Consider the following 22,860-nt stretch of genomic DNA (forward strand, 5'->3'; position numbering starts at 1 on the left):
TTTGCGATTGTTTTTGTGAATTTTATTGCAATAAGAATCAAAGCATTTGTGGTACTAATTTGGAAATATTTGCGCTTATTTATGACTGTAAATACGTCTTATTACTCGCTGCATAGACTATGGATTATAATCTGACATCAATTAAGGCTAATGCATCTGTTTAGTACAAGTAAGAACGTTTTTGACAATTTTTGAGAAAAATCTGCAGTAAACTCCCAATTATGTATTAGCACAAAAGAGTGCAGCGATTTGTTGACTGCGTGAATTTCCACGACAATTCACCAAAAACTGGAGGGACTGAGTGATATAAATTGGCAGTAAACAGATAAAAACTGCATTGACTTGATTGATAACATAACATTTAAGCAGACTTAATATCTAGTCTATGGAGGGCCACATAAAAAGCTACGGCAGGCCGGATTTGGCAGATGTGCTTTGAGTTTCACACATGCTCTAAGGCTTACACAGGACAAGTGGACTTAGTTTGATAGTTGGACGATTTTTGAAGGCATTTAGTTGGACTGCATTTCATGGCATTCGGGGTAAAGGCAGCTGAACACGGATGCACCCTGACTTTCAATTCACTTTTACCTTCCACTCTACAGTTATACACCAACTTGTTGGTCAATCACCTAATATTCAAAAAAACAAAATGAAGTGTGTGGCTGTAACGCGACAAAATGTGAAAAGGTTTTCAGCGGATATCAATAATCCTGCAAGGCAGTGCAAATATACTTGGACCTCCAGGTTTGCTGCCCCCTTTATGCATCACTATGCCTCTTTAAAGTCTTGTTAAACAGGGGTCTTTAAAAGTTGTCCTCAGAGAGTTTGTCTTTAAATGATCAATCTGGAGGCTTTTATGTGACATTAAAAGGGTGAACAAACTCTGTCAGCGTGCTCACTTGCTTGTGATCATCCATCTCAACCAAAGAAGCCATCCAAAGAAGGGACTGAATGCTAGGAACTTTGTAACACAGGATGCCTGTGACATCTAGTCGCATCACTGCTTCCAAAATGTGTAAACCGCTGACACGCAAAGGTGAAAAGCAAATGACATTTCCATGCTAGTGAAAATTAAGTTCTAAAATCGGCAGTGTCGTCAAACTCATAGGTGACATCATCATCGTGGATGGTGACCCAGGTTTTCTCTTTCTTCTTCCTCCCCCTCTCATCATAAAGCCAAACTCTTCATCCTGCCTCATGCATAAATCACATTCCACAGTGCTGTTTGTTGAAGCCACGTGATTGTTTTTTTATGTCTGATGAACATCGCGCCGATAAAGGGAGACAAAAGCACAGCCACTGACATGAAACATTCAGTACGGGAATAACTCAGGCTACTCCCAAAACAGGTGGCCATAGCAGTGATACCTTAGAAATCTAGCAGGGGGGGAAGAGGGGACGAGGGAGGGAGGAAGCAACAGATCCAGTGAAGTTGGACAACATAAGAGTGATATAGGTAAGAAAAGAGGGCAGACTGCTCCCAGCTTGTGCTCTTTCACAGCTCCAGGTCAGACCTTCCCAACACGACACTGGAAGGCAACAAACATGTCGAGGACATTAGAAACCATAGAGGAGGAGGCTACAGTGGCACAGGTAGGAGAGGAGGGGCTGGAGAAAAGGTGTGCTCTATAGAAACACCTGCATCAAAATCCCAGAATGAATGAACTTCAAGATCTAGAAGGGGACACAGAATGGACAGATGGCGGCATCACCCGGGTCGTGTTTTCTTACCTTGAGCACCTGCTCTAGGTTCTCCAGTTTGCCTTGGAGCTGGTTCCTCTCCCACAGGGCTAAATCTCTCTCCTGCGTCACAACACCAAGCCTCTCTTTGAGCTGGGCATACTCTGATTTCACCTGTTCAGATGGAACAAGTCGAGTCAAGGCAGAGGAAGATGACAGTCCAAAGGCAAAAATATTTAGATTCTTGATCTAGACAGCAATTTACGGTTTCGTGAACAGTTCCAGGCCAACTCATCCATTGGTCAAATCTTATCCTCGTTTCATATCATTGCATTGTCATTTAATTTCTTTCTTCAATTTTGAAAATGTGAACAAACCATTTTGCAACCCATGTACTTAAGCTGTTGTGTGTCAGTTTTCTTTCTTTGAAGTCAAGTTCTTCAATGAATTTTAAAGATAAATAGGCATAAAGATGCTAAAAACTCACATACAGTATTATATTGTATATCTAAAATTGCTTTGCTATTTGAGATATAAACACCAGGATGTTTCTCAGTAGTTAAAACCCTACAACAAATCGATAACTGCGCAGTTCTTTCACTCTTTTTCTTTTCTGACATGCTTTTTGTTATGGAACCAACTGACTACAAGATTGGCCATATCATCTTCACACCTGAATTGTTTTGTGACTGTATCAAGCATGGCTAAATGCTACGATACTGACAAAATCTGTCAAAATCTGTCCTCTGGCAGGCAAACAGGTGCAAAACTCCTCATTCATCTTTCTGTATATTTCTATCTGCGTTTCCACTTCGTTCTCACACCTTTCCTTTCACAGGCAGAGCTGCTTAAAGTTGAGCTGCTGCTTTTGACACAAATAATTGTTCACCTGTTATCTGTGCCTTGGAAAATACTCAAACATGACTTTCCACAATTTTGTCACAATTTTCATTTAGCTAAAGTAGTGCATAACATTTTTTTTTTAACAAATACGAGTCTGAAGAGTGTAGTCTGGATCAATTCAAGACTACAAATATAGTCTTGAAATAAATAAATAAATTTATAAATAAATAAACAAAATTGCAAATATGTTTCACTCCAATTACAATAAGTCTTTTGTTCTCTTCTAGCTTTGCACACTGAGAAACTGAAATGCTTTCCAATTCAAACTAGCTAGAGCTTTTTTGAATTAGTTTTAACGTGTTTTTCTTAAATGTTTAATTGTTTGAAATGACTGAATAATAAAACGAATGAATGAAAGAAAAGAAGAAATCTGTAAACAGCAGCTCTCAAGTCATACCACTGATTTTCAGGTAACTGTAGGTCTAGACTTTAAGATCTTTTGGACAGTGCAAAACAGGTTTTATACCAACTGAGATATCAATGCAAAGGATTAGGAATACAAATCCATACTACACTTTTCAGATTTTATTTTTGTGGAAAAAAAAGAAAACCATGTATAATCTCTCGGTCTGACGAATAAAGTCGTAAGAAAATACATTAAAGTTTGGAGCTATAAAGTAGACAAAAATGATAATTTTGATGAGGTGTCAATACTTTCACAAGGCGTTGTATGTGATACATCAATGTGTCTGATAATGTGATTCAGACACAATTCACTGAAATAATTTTTTGAGCAAACATTTTCTTTAGAGACGGTATAATATCGTGTGAAGAAAGAAACTGAACAAATTCTTAGCAGTTTTTTCACTGCTTCTAAGGACGGAGTACTACTTAGCACTTTTAATGGCCCCTAATCGCCACTGAGCTGACTAGCTCCTGCAGCTGTAATGTGGTAAAACCCCTTCCTCAGAGCAGCCATGAATGACTAATGATTCCTCAAGGAGATAAACTGTACAAACACTAACAAATCAAAACACAGACTAGTAAGTCTGCTTGTGTGCAGTGCCACAACACAGCACGAAACCAACTGGTGTACATTAACCCACCCATCAGACCTAACCATGACGCACTGATCCAAATGACACCAGATTCAGTTAAAGCCAGTTTATTACAAACAGGACCTTTCCGACCAGAGGAACCTGATTGAAAATGTGTTTTCAAAGGACAAGACCTGAACTGTACTGCACCCTGCTTCTTTTAATATCAGCCTGATATGAGAACGTTGCTCCCAGAGTCATTCATATCCTGATAAAATAACATTTAACCTTAGTGGCAAACACCTGCCTCTGAGCTACTACTACAGGAAATTGCCTTGCTCATAGAAAGGCCCAAGGTCTCTGTTTGCTAAACTATTTCGACTGGGTGTCAATATCTCAACAACATTTTACTTCCTTCAGTGATTTCTTTCACTACAGTAGAATGCTGGATATACAGTAGCTAAGTTCATGTAAGACCCAGAAAGCTTCCGTGCTGCATCAAAGCGAAGAGAGGAAGGCCATGATGTACGAAGAAAAACACACCGAGAACCGAGTGCCAAGCTAAAAGCTCTGTGAAGATGTATTTAAGCCTTCTACAAAGCCTTTTCACCTCTTACCTTTTCATACTCAGATGCTTTGTGGCTGTTGTTGAACCACTGAAGATTCAAGTGCTTGTTCTCCTGCAGGAATTCTTGAAGTTCATTCTCCTAGGCAAAGGAGTCAGAAAGAAAGTAGCTCTTAGAACCTGAAAAGTCACCATGATTAGACAAGAGGAATGCACTCAAACCCAGCGTGTTGTCAGCAACGACCCATGCATTATTCATCTAAGGAGACTGCTTCAGGTTCTGCAGTTTGTGGAGGATAGAATCACTAAAAGAAGCAGCTGCCATTTGCGTCACTACAGCAGTAAAATCATATTGACATTCAAGTGGCTTTTATGTGAGCATTTTAAGCGTACAGCACTGTTTGCAAGAAGAGACACATATAGTCTTCAGAGCTTTTGTTTTTTTTGCTCTTACACGTGCGTAGCAAACTTTTTCAATTCATGTGTGCCCAGTGCAGCGTAAAAGAAAACAATCTCTTCACTGTAGAAGGGGAAAACTAATTATATTCAATCAACAATTGTGAAGTGTGCCGTGGAAGCAATTTGCAGTGTCAACTGTTGGGTTCTTCACAACGAGTAATTTATTGCAGCTCCAGCAGCCAAGGGTTGTTGTTGTCGGGAGCTAGGAAACCCACAGGCTCATGCATGATACATTTACTGTATAACGGAACCCCTTCGTGGAACTGCGATGGCGGGTCTGTTCCTGGTGCCTTATGTTTAACTTATGAAGGATGCTTCAGAGTTGAACTGAAGATTAAAGTGAACATGAAAAGGCAGATCTATTCTGAAGAACACTTGTTAAACAGATGAAAACATTTTGCTTCGTTATTGTGGCGATTTATGAGTGACGTTTGTAAACCCTTACAAAGCTGTGTTACCTGTCTGCTTCCGGTGTTCGTACAATTTCTACAGAGGCAAACAACAGAGGAGAAACGTCGTCAAGGACAAGCACTACCAAGTAAACAGCCTGAAGACTACATACATGTGAAGTCATGTCTGAGATCAGATATGTTCTCTTTTGTTTCAGTGCTTCTTCTATAAGCTGCATGTCTTAAATGGCATTCGTGTTCAATGCCGGTAATTCATCAATTTGGAGTCAATAACAATAGCTGTAGGTGTTTGTCTTTCAGGTATCCATACCGAAGTTGCCAAAGCTGAACAAAAAACTTTTACTTTACATTGCAGTGCTGTGAAAAAAAGTTTTTATCTTTCTTGTTCTGTATTAATGTTTCATATTAAGCATGTTTTCACAAACATAACCAGAACAAATATAAAATACAGTTTTCATAAAATAATTTCATCCTTAAAATGAACATGTCTGACATTAAACATTTTTACAGATACTAAAAATTAACCTTTTCTTCTTTGAAAAAGTAATTGCACCCGTAAATCTAGGAATGATGTTGTCGCCCTCTATGGCAACATCAGGCCATCGTGTGTTTGTGGTGACTGGCATTCAGTCTTTTACATCATTATGGAGGACATTTGACTAGCTCTTGTTCACCAAGTAGTTTTAATTAAGCCAAACTGGAGTGTTCTTGAGCACAAACAAATCAAATAAAGTAATACAAGGACATCTCAATTGGATTTAGGGCTAGACTTTGACTAGGACGGTGCAAACATTTATTTTATTTGGGGTTTTTTGCCTTTAAGAGGTGAACTTTGGGGTGTTGTGTAACCCAAAGTCATCTTGCAATCAAAATCAAAAAGGGATTGCTACTTTAGCAATTTCCGGAAATCATGATTGCATTAATTAAGTTATCCAGAAGAAGCACAGCAGCCCCAGACATTCACACTAAACCTCATGCTTTTTACTGATGGTACGATTTTTTTCTTCTTCTCCAAATCTCATGGAGATCATCAAGATGTTTCTGGCAATGACGATAGAGGTCTTTGTGTTCCTTTGATCAACACAGGTTTTCACCTTGGACTCCATGCTTCTTTGCCCAGTATCTTTTCTATAGATGAGTCATTAAATGATAAATTGACAGAACTTTTGCAGCACTTTTTCAGTCATACTGACCACTCGAAGCGCTTTATACCAGAGCCACATTTACCCATCCACACCAATTTATACACTGAAATGCAGATTGACAGGCAACCCTGGGATAAGTGGCTCGAATTTCAAATTGATGTCTATTCTGCCCACTGAGCCACGGTCATCATTATCACTGAAACACTGGCTTTAACTGAACCATGTTGTGTTACAGATTTTGGTTTCTTTTGCGAATTACTAGTTTACTCATCATTGAGTTCTTGGAGAAATTGTGATAGGCCAGCCAAATTTTGGATGTGATAGCACACACATATCGCCACAGACAACAGTGTCAATAAAATCAGCTATGCCTTTGTGCTGTATTGTTGCCGCGTTAACGCTTTAAACAGATCAATGTAAGTCATAATCCCTTGGCAAGACACATTTTTTGTGGCGAGTCTGTGAGCTTACAGATGGAACAAATACCAAGCAGAAAACACTGCAGCCTACACTGAGCTGCATTATTCAGCTGAAAAACTGGGATTTTCTGCTGAGGCACATTTGTTTGAATACCAACGTGAGTGTACAAAAAGAAAAGAAAATGCACAATCAAATCAATCCAAAAGTCCAATTACTTAAAGTAAAAATCTTCATTGTGCATTGCTTTGCAGACATGTTCTTGCCACAGAAACCTTTACATGTTTCACAAGCCTGTTTCCCTATTGGACTGGAATTTTACATGACAAACCAACACAATGAAGTGCATAACTGTGAAGTGGAAGGAAAATGATACATGGTTTTTAAAATAAAAAATCTAATAATGCCTATCTATCCAGCAGCAACCTTTAGTTTCATGCTTCTAGATAAAATGCAATGAAACTTGTTGAAGTCACATAGCTGGTAAATAGCGTCAAATTGTGTAATTTAATCACAATTTGAAACACTAGATCACTAGATAACAAACGTCATCATGAAGATGATAAAACCCAAGAGACAGGACAGAGTTTCAGTTGTGGAGAGGTACAACACAGGTTTAGGAAAGGACAAAAGCATGGATGGAAAAAAATAAAGAACATAATGAAAGAAAAAAAGTTATAAAGAAAGGTTAGGGATAAGAGGGAAGGAAGCAAAGAAGGTAGGAAAGAAGGAAGGACACAAAGAAAAAAAATTAATAAAAGAAGTAACAAATGGAAGAAAAGAAGGAAGGGGGAAAGCATATAAAGAAATAGTGAAGGGTGGAAGGTTACAACATTTATATAATTGCATTGGGCATAAAGTCTGGAAAAAGCTAAATTTTTACATACTCATACTTTTGTTTCCATACTTCTCTCAAAATACCTGGAAAATAGTCAAATCAAATTCCAAACGTTTCCCAGACTGTTTAAGAACGTTGTAGTGTTTTTCTTTCTTTCTTCAATTCAAACACGATAAAAGTATAAAATCACACACATGAACAAGGAATGCAAAAGACACATATTTTTGTACTGCAATAATCTTAACACGCTCGAAAAGGAGTAGGAAGAAGTAAGAAACTTATGAACTCCCACCCCATAAACTCATCATATTCTCAGATACGCTCATACGCTTATTATTAAATAAAATTTAAAAAAAATAAAGAATAAACATGGGTTAATTAATTTTTCACTTTGTCTGGGCTTATATTATTTATTATTTTATATTATTTGTTAAAGCCAGAACAGCTACATGATTGATATACAATAGAGAAAAAATATATTGAAGCAAAGAGGGGCCATTTTATTGTCTATCACTGTATGACTCAACCTGGTCCGAGACAGCAGCATGGTTAATTTTGATAAGCCTGACAGATGAATCAACCCTGTCATTTAACTCATAAGCAATCCAAGGATTTCACCCACTTACTCTCTGTTCAGTATGGGAGAGCTCATCATTTGCTCTTCTTTCTTTCTGTCGCTTCTGTCGCTTTTTTGACTTTATTTTTAACCAAAGCCATTTGCGTCAGAGAGGTAAATGAAGGAAGAGTCATCCATGTTTCTTTCCTACGGATGACCTTTACATTCTGATATCATTAGGCAGCTGTGCAGTAGGAGGCATAAAAATTGGAACATTTTAGGACAAGAAAGATGTCCTATCTGACACTCGAATGAAGTCAACGCAGTTAGTTTATAGCTTCATAGCACACGTCTTCATACTTGTTCCTATTTCTTAATATTTACTATTTGAAATTTAATTCGTAAGCTAAAACACAGAGTCCACACAATCTGTATTTTCACACGAGATCGTTGTTAAGTGTGTCGCCGTTTTCTTTACCAAATGATGCTGGTGTTACCGAGTGAAGTTGGTAAAGGCAACATCAATCTGCCTCATCAGCTGCATGTTGTCAGTCCACTCAGATTCTGCCAAGGGAGAGGTTAACTTTTTCTTTTTTGTGTCAGGATGCAATTTGTGCAACACCATTAAATTATGAAAGTCCATATGCTTCTCCGGGTCCAGTCGTTCTTTGGAAAACACTCCAAGAGACTGACAGCTGATTAAGCAAATTGATGCAGTCTCAGGCAACTTTAGCGTAGCAACGTTAGTGTGACTGCTTGACAGAGAAAACAAGACGACAACAGTGTCTTTACATTAAAACCCAATAATATAGTATTTCCGGTGAGCTGTTTTTTCATTTTTGTTGGAAAACGCATCTTAAAATGTAAAAAGAGAGGTAGGTAGGTAGGTAGGTAGGTAGGTAGGTAGGTAGGTAGGTAGGTAGGTAGGTAGGTAGGTAGGTAGGTAGGTAGGCTAAATTTAGTAATATTTGGTTTAAAAGACAAAGTTTAATTTGATCTGTATAGACCTGTTTTAATCAAAACTGACTCAAACAAAAAAGCAACACCAGTTAGTTTCCAACTTAGGACCTCTTAAATATTAACTGAAAACTTTACGAGTTGAGCTATCCACCTGAATGCCTGTTCCTGAGCAAATAATGTGTCAATCAAGGACAATTTATGAGTATTATAATTTTTAAAAATTATATTACAGAAAAATAAACTGTACACACATGGACAAAATTGTTGGCACCCCTCTGTTAATGACTCAAAACCCCACAATGGTCACTTTGAAACCGACAAATAATTATTAAAAATGTGCTGAAAATTAATTAAAACAAATCATACATTGGATTTCTGTGAAGTGCTCAAAAAAAGCCTGAGGGCAGGACAATTTAAATAAAGTGGAATGCATCAGAGAATGTCGCTGTATTTCCACATTAACATTTCACATTTTTGCCTTCGTAAACTCACGTACACAAATTTTGTTTCAAAGCTGTAATAGACGAAGACAGAGGAGTGCATCACACACTGCAGCTCCATATGTATTCCACTTTATTTAATCAATGTTTCAGCCTTTCCTGTCCTCCACGAGTACACTAATCTTGAAAAACGCCAGAGGGCTGGAACATTTAAATAAAGTGGAATACATATGAGGATGTTCCTGTATTTCCCTAGCACATAAAACCAATGACAGATGCCAGGCATGCCTTTTCTAGAAGATTTTTTATTTTTTTTTCTGTTTACAGCTACTTGTGTTTCCAGGTATTTCACCCAGCTACTCTGGGGAAACGTCGCAGAGACACACCGGATCTTGTCGAGTCCGCTGGCGGACTGCCCTTGTATTGATCGTCAATAAACATGATACATATTTGAGCGATGCTGGCGAAGCTACTGCTTGTCACCATGGCAACAGGCTTTAAACGCAAGCCGAGGCCGATGATGTGACGGCCGATGGTTGAACATCAGATACGCGGGAAGGTGGAGGTGCCAGATGGCGGTGACAGTGTTTACTGTCATTTCTCACATTCGCTCTGCGTGTTTATATACATGACGGCTGAGGTGAATCACCAGGAGGCGTTTACTGACCCTGGGATTCCAGCACTCAAGTCAGAAAAAATAAATAAATTGGTGTATATTGATATATTAGCTGTCAGTGTTCATAAAATGGACTTTTAAAATCTTTCAAAAAAGTGGGTGAAGTGCTTGGTTTTGTTCGTACACCTTTTTTTTTAAACTTTTGAAAAAAAAAAAATCTGATACAAGGAGGGAGGCGAGTCAGTTTAGAGCAAATTGCAAGTGACATTACTGTCAGCTTGCCATCCCAATCTCCTTCATTGGACTTGTCTGTGTTTGTGTCTCTGTTCGCCGTGCCAGGTACAGGGAGGCTTCAGAGGCGTGTTGCAGTCTGTGGAGACCAGCCTGTCAGTCCCACTCACCATGTGGGGACAGTTTGTCCCTCGGGTAGCTTCCCCTGAACTCAGCAGGCTGACAATGGGCAAGGAGAGACACGCTGGCTGCCGTGAGTAGGGAAGGTCGGAGGAGGTCAGCAAAGAAAACAGTCCTAATGGAGTATTTATTTGGGGCAGAGAGCCACACACAAAGGCAGCTCATCTAAAGGGCTTGAAGCAAGAGTATATAAACTGAAATGATGTTGGACCAAATAGTCCCATTACTGCTCAATCCCTCCAGCTCCAACCTTTCATAGGAATAATCCAGCATTATTTTGTTCCTGCTTCTGTTTCAAGCATGTTCAATTTTTTTGAACCAACCTTTATCAAGGATTACAGGAGCCCACATGTTTTCTCTCAGATTAACGTTGATCAGCGGTCCCCATTTGGTTAGGGCTGCTTCTGTCCTGCTAAGCTCTCTGAACTGACAGCAACAGTAACTCTACCTAACCCATCGACTCGAGGTTTAAACACGATCCCAACCTGACTACTTAAGGAGCTTCCCTCCTTCCATCTTGGATCGCATCAATCCGTCCTGTTGACTGTGTACAATTTTCTCTCAATATCAAGCTGGGATTGGATCAAGTCACTGCATTCTTTCAAAGAGTTTTGAGGAACAAAAGAACAGCACATTGCATGTTTAAATATGTATTTGTAAGACACTATTATTTGTAAAATAGATTAGAAGTTCTTTGGGGGTTTCATTCATTTCACACACAGCAATAAGATGTAACATTACTTGTCCATCCACAATTCAGGATTAATCTGAGCTACAGTATCTCGTTTGGTGGATCTGACACATAACCCGGCCCTCACTCCCCACATGCATCATGGAGTCTTTGCCATCCTGGTCCTGGCACCGGTTCACCACCGTTTCTTCCTGGTTTGTTTTACTTAAAATGTTCTAATAACAGTCTAGAAAAATTGCAAAAATGCTATTTCAAGAAATCTAACAAATATGGGCTGAATGTATTAGCCTAGTGGTGGCATCATTACTTTAGTCTGGGAATTTAGATTTAGGAGTGAGTCTATGGAAACTTCCAACCATCATTCCAATAGTTGTGAGGTCAGACACTGATGTTGGACAAGAAGGCCTGGGCCACAGTGTCGTCTGTAAATTATTTCAAAGGTGTTTAGTTAATTTGAGATCAGGACGGCCAAGTTCTTCAACATCAAACTCTCTCACTCATGTTCTAACGTATATTATTATTATTATTATTATTATTATTATTATTATTATTATGCTGTAGTGCAGTCACATTGTAACAGGACGTGCCTGTCTCCATATTGTTTCAAAAAGTTGGAAGCATAAAATGTCTAAAGCCCATACATTGCTTAAACATTGAAAACAGTATTTATTTTGAATACATTTCACTGTGAGTATATATAATCATTAACCTTAAATCAAGGAAATACTTATTTTCTTTAATACCCTCACAATTTGTAGTTCATTTAAATTTAACAAATAAATAAAAAGCATAAATATTGTAAGTGAATTATAAGCAGTGGACTGAAATAAAGTGTTTTTAGTTGAATTAAGTGGTTTGTCAATACAACTAAGAGGGGATTAAAAAAACAACATGTCTGGATTTGAATAATCATCCAAATCCAGACATGTCAATCCTGACCACTCTCCTTAAACATTACAACTGCCGCGTACATGCAATCACACTTGGTTTCAATTAAAACCTCTAAGTCCAGAGAACCATTTAGCATTTTCTTGGATCTGGCTCATGCTGTTGAACATATTTTCAAGCAAATAATGACTGCTTTATCACAGCCACAGTGTCTCATAAAAGAAAACAGCTATTTGGAAGCAGTTCAGTCATTTCTTTCATCTTCTCTGCACAGTTTTTTTTTTCTCCTTTTCTGTGTTTGTTCCCTTTAGCTTTTGTATCGGGTAAAGGCCACTCCAGCCGCAGGAGTGACATTTCTGGGGCACTGTAAAGAAAACGTCCTTCAAGAAACACCAAATGAAAATGCACAAGCAGTGCAACACAGCTGACCTTTTACAGTGGTATAAAAACACAGATATTGCAGTGTACCTCTGGATATTGCAAAGTGGCATGGTGTGGAGCCACTTGATTTGTTGTGTGTACAAAAGAAACCAACAAAGTGACAACCGAGTATTGGCTTGAACAATGTGAATGTCAACAAACATGAACAATAACATGACTGTGTCATATTCATATGCATCAGGCTAGATTTAATGCTTCTGATTAGGGTGTTTTTTGTTGTTGTGTTTTTTTTTTGTCATTTCTGACAACCCACTATCTTTTGAGAGCCAAGCTATCTTTGTCACCCATTCTCTCACTCTCTCTCTCCAGGGATGTTTGGCTGTGAAGATAGTGGGGAAAGGCTCTCGGGTGGAAATCAATTTTAACCATCATCCTTTCATTCAGAGGCCAGGATATATTTTTGGAGCACTTACCAAAGTCTGACATGTTTGATTCTTTTTCTTCACCTCTGCTTCGAGTGCTTCACACTCCTTCTTTCTGGTGCTGATCTCAGTCTCCTGAGAAGAAGAAGAAGAGAAAGGAAGAGAATAAATGTCAGGAAATTAAGATTTTAGCCACGTCAGGACGAAAATAGAAACAGGACCTCTCGGTAATTAGGTTTTTTTAAAAGTGTATGTATATGTTCACATTACCTGTGAAATATATGTAAATGTGCTTCATTCAGACGGACAGAAAGGACACTGTAAATCTTTAAAATGAATGAATAAAACAAAGAAAATATAGGATGTGGAACTTGATCATAAAGAGAAATGTTTGTAATGCAAGCCTTCTTATATTTGACCCCATATGCGAGTATGCACACAAGGTACAGAACCAACGGGTGCTGCTCCTTCAGGGTAAACTGATGCAAAAAAGAATTGGCCTCATCTAAAACAAATGTTAACATTTGTAAATTTGAAAACACACTCTGGCGGAGAAGTTTCAACAAATCCAAAGGGAAGTTGAATGTGTGGAAAAAAACCCAAAACGACTGACCCGGTGTTAAAGCACACTCAAAATATATTAAAATACCCGATCAAATTCTCTCTACTGTTACAAATTCATAGTGATGTATTCATTAAAAGGAAATATTTAACTACAACAACCTTCCAAGAATCCGCTTTAGAAAATCTCAACATGAGTGAGCGTAAAATGTTTTTTATTATCTTAACAGAAAATTGATAATTTTGCTTTCACTTGGCATAACAACAGGACATAATGGCACTGTCCACATAAGGCGAAGACGGTGCTGAACTCAGCAATTGCGAGATAGCAATTTTGTAAATGTTTTAAGAGGATTGAAACAATTCAGGTAGAAATATGATTCAGCCTTAGGTGGCCTTTAAAAAAAGAACAACTCCAAATCACCATGTAAACAAATTTTGCCATCATCATATAAAAAGCAAAAAGAGGTAATAAATAAACAAGAGGGGAAAAACAGAAGTTTTACAAAATTTGTTTTACAAACCATTAATATTTATAGTAAAATGGACTAATGTTAGAACAATTAGCTTCCCTGTGAATAAGTGAATTTCAGTTGTTTAACCATATTTGCAGAGGACGGCTTGTCCAATCTATAATCTACAATCTATAAGTGCTGTTTGGAAAAATCCTGAAGCAGGCAAAGCTGGTCCTGATTGAATGTTTTGTTAGTTTTATCTTCAGCAGGTTTGTATGCTTTATTGCATGTCATTAAATGGCAATCAAGAGGTCCTTCTGCCCGTTTTTATCTTGTAGTGCGACTTTCTAACACAGTTACATCACCAGAAGTTTACGTTTATAGTTTTTATTTTTAACCAAACGTATTCGGTATCGAGTCTGAGGTTGAGTGTTCCAAGATTAAACTCTAATATTAAACAGGATTTTATCTGTCAGTGTGTGTGAGCGGTGCACATATGCGCACGTACTCCAGCAGCAGAACGCCACATGCCCCTGAGCATGACTAAAATAGGCACCACTGGAGCCACCAGAAGCCCTCAGCAAATAATACATGCTGCGCGTGGGAACGCGTAATTGTGCACAGCTTGACTGGACTCTGAATGCGGGATATTGGAATCCATTCAAATGGATGAAATTTTCGTTTTTGCTCCATCTGCTGGTTTCACAATTCACAAGTGCATAATATAAAAAAAAAAGAAATCTAATAAGATAGTGTGCAATGAGGTCAGAGAACAGTATGCGGTGAATGAAGGGAAACACCCTTTGACTCTGTCTCCACCCTTCTGAGCTAAGCATCTGAGCTGAGGCATGTTTGAGTCTTTGACCCCCAAGTCTCATAGCGGGACTTACAGATTAACGGTGCCATGCTGTGTTAACATTTAAACCTTTCAATCTGATAAAAAGAAATAAACCGGATTCTGTTTTCAAGCAATAAAGTGAGAAGTAAAGACAATGTAGAGTTGTGGTTACAGTCATTTTAAGGTCAATCTTACTGATTATCATCTGTACTTTAGATTTTATAAACCTGCTGAGTACATGTATTTGTCCCCCTGGTAGCAATGTTTTAAAGTCCCTCAGATAAATTAATCTTTACTTTAAACATCCCATTTTTGATTTTCATTGATTAATTTGGGGAGTAGTCATGTCAAGATGTCAGGACATAACCAATGGTGCCACAAATGTCATTATTACAGGACAGCATTTACAGTAGTTCTCTGTAAGGATGGAGCGATAAGAATATTTAGATATCGATACGAGATATTAATATCGCTGGTTTGCCCAATGACCGATATCATAGATATTATATATCTTTCCCTATCCTTACAAAATGACCACACTGCCTACTTTGCTTCAGTTAAATACCCTCAGAAACCTGAGCGGCATCGCTGTCACTGTCACATAGACTAGAAATAAAAAACACCACATAGATAATCCTCCCCAACATAAACGTCAACAAGATGAAAATACACAATGGTTTTTATGATCGGTCAGTTTTACATATCGTACCAATAACGCTCAATTTAAAAGATTAATAAAATTTGTCAATACTGATCTCTGGACATAATTTTTGAATCTTTATCTTGTTCAAATACAGCAACAACACTAATTTTTTTGTCTATTGTCAGACTTTTATTTCGCATGTCTTGCTACTTCAGAGGTCATGTTGTCATGTATTCTAATATGGTTTCCAGGACCTTGGGAAGGGAACCAGACCCACAGGACCACATGGAGTGTTTCCATATTCATCCTTTGTTTTAACCCATGTGAGCTGTTTGGTCCTAGTCCCACCGGATCAAGGGGAGCAGTTTCATCACGGTTTTTGCAAATGCCACATTTAAGGTTTTGATGGTAGGGCAGAAAATACTTCTCTTTTTCAGGTGTTACTGTTTTTATGTTTATATCTTCTTCAGAGAAGAAACCACCAGCACAATCCAATGAAAGCTAACAAAGCACCTTTAAGCAGATTCCTGCGTGTGAATCACTCAGAGCCTCCACAGACAGCTTGCTTGCCCTCTCCTGTGTGGGCTCATATCTAATATGTACAATTTTCTGAACCAATCAGTTACGGCACTGATGAATATTTCACACACCCATTTGTGCGGGCGGAGACTCGTGCACACCCAGACATACAGACACATACAAATACTCCACTTGCAGGCTTGCTGAGGCCCATTTGTTTGGAGCACATTCGCCAATGTTCAATTAAAAATCTCTCTGATAAAAGATTCAAATGGCTGCCATTGTGAGTAATGAGTTCTTGTATAAGTGAAGAGGCGTTTACAGCACAGCAGATGAAGACAGATGCAAAAGACCAACCCCTTAGGCTGTGTCTAGCATTTGTGCCTCTGTGGCACTAATGCAAATGTATCCATGAGAGGTGTATCCAGAGAAATCTATACTTCTGTACTTTTGCAATTTGGTCCTGAGATTTTAGTCTATGGCTTACAGGTTTTTTTTAATGTTTTCTGTAGTATTTTTCCTCTGGATTTCCACAATCGTGCCTTTTCTTATGCAGGTTTTGTTGATCTTGTTAAAGTATGGTCATGGACAATTATAATAATTATAATCATTATTATAATTGTCTGATTTCCTTGATTTTTTTCCCTGTTCTGTTTTAGTTAGTCTCTTTATGATCTTCCTAAACATAGTTTGAGTTATTTAATAGCACCTTAGATAATATTGTAATGTTACATTAGACAATGATTAACACTTTTCCCAGTCATTCTTGATAAATTGTCTTGTGTTTTTTTTCCCCCACTTTAATCCTGTTTAACCGTTCACATCGCCATGTTATGTTTTAATTGTGTTCAATACTGCAACAAAATCAAATACAAAGCATTTGGTCATGTGCTCATTTGATTAATGTATGTAAATCTGCCGCTGCAGAAACAATGATTATGTAACCAAAACAGTGGCACATTAAGTGCACACCAACTGCACGTAGCTGACATACATGTCTCATAGGTAGAAACATATTTCATTATCCATTTCATAAGAGAGCGTGGTTGAAAATCAGTATTTTGTCAAAAATATAGTAGAAACCCCTTCAAATTGGACAAAAGTCAGCCAGAGTATGGATGGTCCTTCAATAACTGAACATAATGATTTTCAATTATTACTGCAATGGGGAAAATTCTGCTAACATGTTCATGTAATAACTTAAACATATCTAAGAGGAGCCTGAGCTACAAACACAGCTGACTTTGTGACCGGCACCCTGGATAGTTCCTCAGAAAACCCCATGGAGGGTTTTATGGAGAAAATACTCGAGCTGCTTAACTGTTTCTGCTGCTGATGGCTTCACTGTGGTTTCACTCCACCGCAACATCCTGATAGGATGAGTTTTTGATGGGTTTTGCTATTATTTCTGCAATGAATAATTGACACAAGAGGCTTTCCCCATCCTACTCTCAGTGATCAGCCTTTTGATCTTTCTGAGTTGGGAAAGCTGTGTGTATAATCTCTAATGAGCACGGGTAACCTCATTATGCTCTCTCTCTCCTGCTTGCTCACTGCTTACGGCATTGAATATGGATGACGGGTACTCATGGATGCTGTAATAAGCCCGCCTATGAAACAGAAAGAAATGTTTTTCGACAAAAAAAAAAAAAATAGAACATTCTTCACAAACAGGATATAACTCAGACATTTATAACATAACTAAAAAGCAGGACTCTTCAGTGCTAAATAAACGCATCACATACATAGCCATTAACAGAGCTGCCACACAACTTTCGACATGGAACTGTCTCATATTTAATTAAATTGTGTGTCTGGGTTTTGCTTAACACAGCACAGCATTTATAGTGCATCTGAATGCACCATTATTTTCTCCACATTTTCTATGAACAAACCGCAGTGACCAGCTAAGACATTTACATAGAGAACGTTTTTAAATGCATTTAAAAATCTCTGTCAACTGGAACCAGTGATTAACATTTTAGCTAAAACTTGCAGAAACCTTTCAGGTTAAATAAAATCAATGCTACCTTTTACACATTTTTTATCTGTTTGTTTTGTGAGTTAATATAATTTCACAAAATTTCACGTAAACCCCAAAAAGTGATACCATATACTGTAAGTGTTGACTAAAAATTGGCAGACATGTGTTCAAAAGGATTTTATTATCAATTTAAGTTTATCAGTACAATATTTATAGTATTTTTCCATTTTATTTACATGTCCACAAGATGTAAATAGAAGTCTGTATTGTAAGGCTTTCATTAAGAAAATAAATAAGATTATATTGAATGACATACCATCACTGATGTGAATTTACAGCTGCAAAGCCTGTCTGTGACTTTATTTCTCATACTACTTAACAATTGCAATCAAAAGCATGAAAAAAGAACAAAAGAAAGCACCCAGACTGCATATTAAACTCTAGAAACTCACAAAAGACTGGCTCATCAAACAAGCTTTTCAACTACGCCAATTACATGGAGTACAACTGAGGGGCAAACAATACACATCGATTCTACTGGATGACTTCTAACTTAAATGTAGTATTTATTTACTATGTCAGGACAAAAGTCCTGAAAAAATATTTCCCATTTCAAGTCAGCGTTCTTAATATCCATGCATGAAATATGGCCGCCCCAGCCATTCATCTTGCTATGACCCAACTAAGGATTACCTAAAAAAAACTGATAGCTTTACAAGTTGCTACCTCTAGCTGGAGCATATGCTACGAAGATGATTTTTACCTCTCTAAATCCTCCAAGGTAAACATCCTTCTATTATATTTTATTTATGTATCTTGTCTGTGGTTAAACTTCTACAAGCTGACCAGGCCATTAAAGAGGCTGCAGGAAGGATGAGACAAATGCAGTGTCACACTCTTTTTTTCAGGATGTTCTCTAGACGACAGTTCCTCTTAGCATATGTCTATGCTGTGCACACACTCCTGGCCCAGACACACAGTAATCTAGTCCAGCGTTGTAAGCGCTTGCGAGTTCAAATCATTGGAAATGGCAGCGTGGGTTACATAATCAGTGCAGCTTAGGTTTTAGCTGTGTGCAGACACAGGATCCTGCACGGCGCTAATAAAGTACACATCAGCTGTCTGCAAGTGTAAAATGTTTGCCCGTGTGTACATGTGAATCTGAGCACAACAAAATTCAGACTGAATGGTAATTAACATATTTTCAGAAAATAATAAGGTCCCCAACTCCCACACATTCGACAACCACATTACTAAAGACCCAAACGCGCACAGGACTAAAGGAATAACAGACATTACCGATGAAAATCCTAATGATGGATCAGAAAACGGTGACAGTGAATCAACTTGTGTTCATAAGTACGAACTAGACTAAAATAAATACTTGCTAAATATTAGGATGGAAATGTGAGTGACAAGAAAAATGCATCGATGCAGACTGCATGGTGGTAAACTCAAAAATACCACGTCATGCTGACAACACTGTTCAGTGTGGATTAAATTATTGATTAAGAAGACTTAAGCTGGAGAAACACTGCACGACTTTTTTTGCCTGAAAGTGAGTCGGCACAAAAATTTGTTGATGTGAGAGTAACATGTTGACATTTTTTTTAGGCTGATCCAGACACTGGTCAGACTTTAGAGCAACAGTTTGTTGCTGGCAGTCAAAGAAAAACAGAGTCTGGGACAAGAGAAAGCTAGTTTCTACTTGCTGAGACATTTTCATTCAAGTGAGTAGGTGAGCATATAACATAGCTGAACGTTTTGCTGCAGAGTTGCTCTGTTTATTCGTTTGAGCTTTCCACTGCTGAGTGTCAAGGAACATGCAGGACTGGAAAAGTTTGGCAGCCTTTAGGAAATCTCTGAGTTAAGATTAGAATCCACGTTCTATAGGGAACATACAGAGGATGCTGTTTAAGCAAACACTTAATCATCACAATAAGATATTAAACATTTATCTTCGTTTAAAAAATTTTGATAAACACTGTTTTACACCAATTACTCTCTTGCACCAATGGCTTGACATTTCCTCTGCTCCTAATGTAAATAATTAATTTCCTTACATGGCACCAAGCCTCCAAAAAAATTTCAAATGCTGCCCACATATCTTGCTATATTTCAAAGAGAAAACATAATTGGGGAGAATTGGAACAAAATTCTGATCACTTCATTGCTAACATGAATGCTTTTCCTTCCGCTTCAAAATCAATCACTAGTTTGTCCATGAAACCCTAATAAAATGCCGGGACGTTTGTGGCTTTAATGGTGCATGGGTAATTTCGCAAGATGCTGAAAAGATGAAAGGAAAAACATGAAGTGAAATAATTTGTGCAAAGTTATGGAGGGACAAATCAGGATATTGATTTTAAAAGCAGAAGGTGAAACTATAGCCTACAGCTGCCTCAAAGCTCAATTATAAACTGATTGATTAAAATATAGTGATATCTGCAGAGCAAGGGAGGGTACAGTGGGATAATAAACTGTACTAATACCAGCCAGGCAAGGTTAATTTGAAAAAGAAGGCCTGCATATTGGAGAAGAACGACTGTAAACCTGATAATCTCACTTCATGGACACAAAGATGCCAGATGAGACCTGAACCTGGGTGGAAATGAAGCAACAATCCACAATAGATGTGTATGTAAAAATAGGTGCGGTGATGTGATATTCATTCAATTCCCAGTGATAGAGCTGAGTCTGACGCTGCCGTGTTACACAGAGAAAACCTCGTTACAGAGAATAAACAGGTTTTATATTCATGCATAGCTGAAGCCATTTCGCTGACTTAAGGGCCGCTGAGAACATGATGATTACTGCTGCAACTGAGCAAATGCATGAAGCCCAACGCCGTTGCCCACTCAGATACGGAGAGGCTTACTCATCCCCAGCTGGATTTGCTGGCAAGCCTTCCACAGACTGTGATTCAGTTCACATGGTAACCTTCCTCTCTCACGGCAGAGCAGTAAACAGCTTGTAACACAAGACAGTTCTCATAAATATGCATCTTTTTTTATTCTGACTGTGCTCTGGAGAAGGCTCTGAAGCAACTCATAAACCATGCAGCGCAGCTCACCATAAAACATGTGTTGGGAGGAAGTTATGATTTTTGTGTCCTGCTGTAAACTTTAGATTTTGACTTTTTGCACCTCGGGTATGGTGGTGATTAGTAGCACTTTGTCTTTAAAGAGACTCCTGTACATCCTGCACAGTCTCATAGAAAAGACTGGGCTCTTTTGGTTACCAACAGGAGTTAAATTATCATTATGAAAAACATAGAATAGAATGAAATTGAAGATGTTTACTTCTCTTAAATAACATATTATATATAAGCATATATAATATTTCTCCCGAGAGGGCAAAGATGTCAAGGAGGTCGAACAGACTTAAATAAAATGGCCTTAAAAATCAACTGAAGTTGAAATGGCAATGAATGTAAGATTAGTGGTCTGATGTTAAACCTTACATCCAAAACGACCAGATTATGGAATTTGCTATTAATAATGCCAGTAAAGAGCTTGTAAATTTGGCAAATGCTCAAAGTCAACAAGTGGAAAAAATGCAAGAGGGAATCCTGACAAAAAGATTTTTTTATGTATACCGCTTCAAAGACAAAGAGGAAAATGGGAATATACTGTACCAATAAAACTCAACAAGCAATTTTCTTTTGAGAGGTTATGTTTAAATTTTACTAAAATACCTCTTGAGACGTGACTCAGTGTTAGGGTGCACTACCAGAAAAGGCTGATTTTGTGTTTCTATCCGACTATCTATCTAGAGTCTACACCGACTTGTCCTTGGTTCCTATCTCCAGATGTCACTGGGCGGTTGGTGGGCTACACCTGTCCTTTACAGGACATCCCAGAGACACAGGACAAACAACCACGCACTCACACAACACTTAAACCAGCGGCCAACTCAACTAATGTTTTACAAGGAAACCAGAGTACCCGGAGAAAAGACATGCACGCACCGGAAAGGTACACAAACTCTGTGCTGGAAGACACCATGTTGAAATTTCAACCGAGCACCTATTTGCTATTTTTCGCATTATTTTTTGCCAACATTTGTACAATTATTGTACAAAAAAGAAAAAACACATAATTAAAATATATTTTTTAAAAATTTCCAGTTTTCAAATCTAGGAATATCAAAATCAGACAAAGCTAAGTCTGCAGTGCAACATTATGTTCTGCAACTTTAAAAAGTGATACAAATCAGGACAGAGAGGGAATCTGAGAAAACAGACATTCAAAAAAATCTAAACATCAATACTGAATGTTTTCAGTTGTTTGATGTTTCTTTACGGATACTGGATATGCCTGCTTATTCTTGCTTCTTGTTTGTTTGTTGTCCTATTTTTTCATCTTGTCAGGTAAAGCGCCTTGAATTGCCTTGTTGGTGAAATGTGCTATACAAATAAACCTGCCTTGCTGCTCATTCAACATGTTTTGCCCTGACCCATCGCTCGGCCTACATAAACGTTTGGCAGCAATTCTAGGAGTATTTCTCTCTAAGTGAAATATTTCTATTGACAACTGATTGTTAGAGCTTCCATTTGGCCATAAAAACCAACAAAGGTGAATATAAATTTTAAAAAGCTCATATTGGAAACTGGAGCATTTCTCTAGCGTACATAATGCTTGGTGGGATTTTATTGACAGTCTTTTTTCCCTGAAGAGATCAACATTAAAGTTTGAATTGGAACAAAACATGCAAAAAGATGACTAGCACACACTGAGTTTCTTTAATTGGTACATACTGTGTGTATCACTGGTAAGCAAGTAAACAATTATCACTAAATCAAAGTGATAAAGCTTCACATTTAAGCTTTTTGAAACAGATAAAAACAGGTAAATATGAACCAAGAAAATAGATGAATTACGTGGCTAAAAGGTTGCATTTTTTTCTTATTGTAATATTTAGTTTATATTGTAAAATAAAAAGATACACATAATTTATTATGCTGTAACCAGACCAGGTTTCGCTCACCTCACAATTAGAAACCCTCATGACTAATTTGACTGTTCGTATCTCCTGACTTCCTCTGTTAGGGCAAGTCTTCCCGTGAGTAAATAAAATAAGAGAGAACTTCACAAAC

The 22,860-nt window shown here is 37.9% G+C and overlaps 1 protein-coding gene across 14 annotated transcripts in view; it reads right to left on the minus strand.

Moving 5' to 3' along the window:
• The window catches only part of rimbp2b (RIMS binding protein 2b), a 94,906-nt gene that overhangs the window by 33,706 nt on the left and 38,340 nt on the right, over positions 1–22,860 (minus strand). For 13 of the 14 annotated variants that reach the window (XM_028033878.1, XM_028033885.1, XM_028033884.1 and 10 more), the window contains exons 4-6: positions 12,814–12,897; positions 4,181–4,270; positions 1,735–1,857 (exon numbers count right to left, since the gene is read on the minus strand). In XM_028033878.1, the coding sequence (XP_027889679.1) occupies positions 1,735–1,857; positions 4,181–4,270; positions 12,814–12,897 (297 nt within the window). The remainder of the gene's footprint in view (positions 1–1,734; positions 1,858–4,180; positions 4,271–12,813; positions 12,898–22,860) is intronic. The other variant, XM_028033874.1, reaches the window with a different exon arrangement.

The sequence above is a fragment of the Xiphophorus couchianus genome, chromosome 12 (genome assembly GCF_001444195.1).
Source record: "Xiphophorus couchianus chromosome 12, X_couchianus-1.0, whole genome shotgun sequence".
NCBI classification, from domain to species: domain Eukaryota; kingdom Metazoa; phylum Chordata; class Actinopteri; order Cyprinodontiformes; family Poeciliidae; genus Xiphophorus; species Xiphophorus couchianus.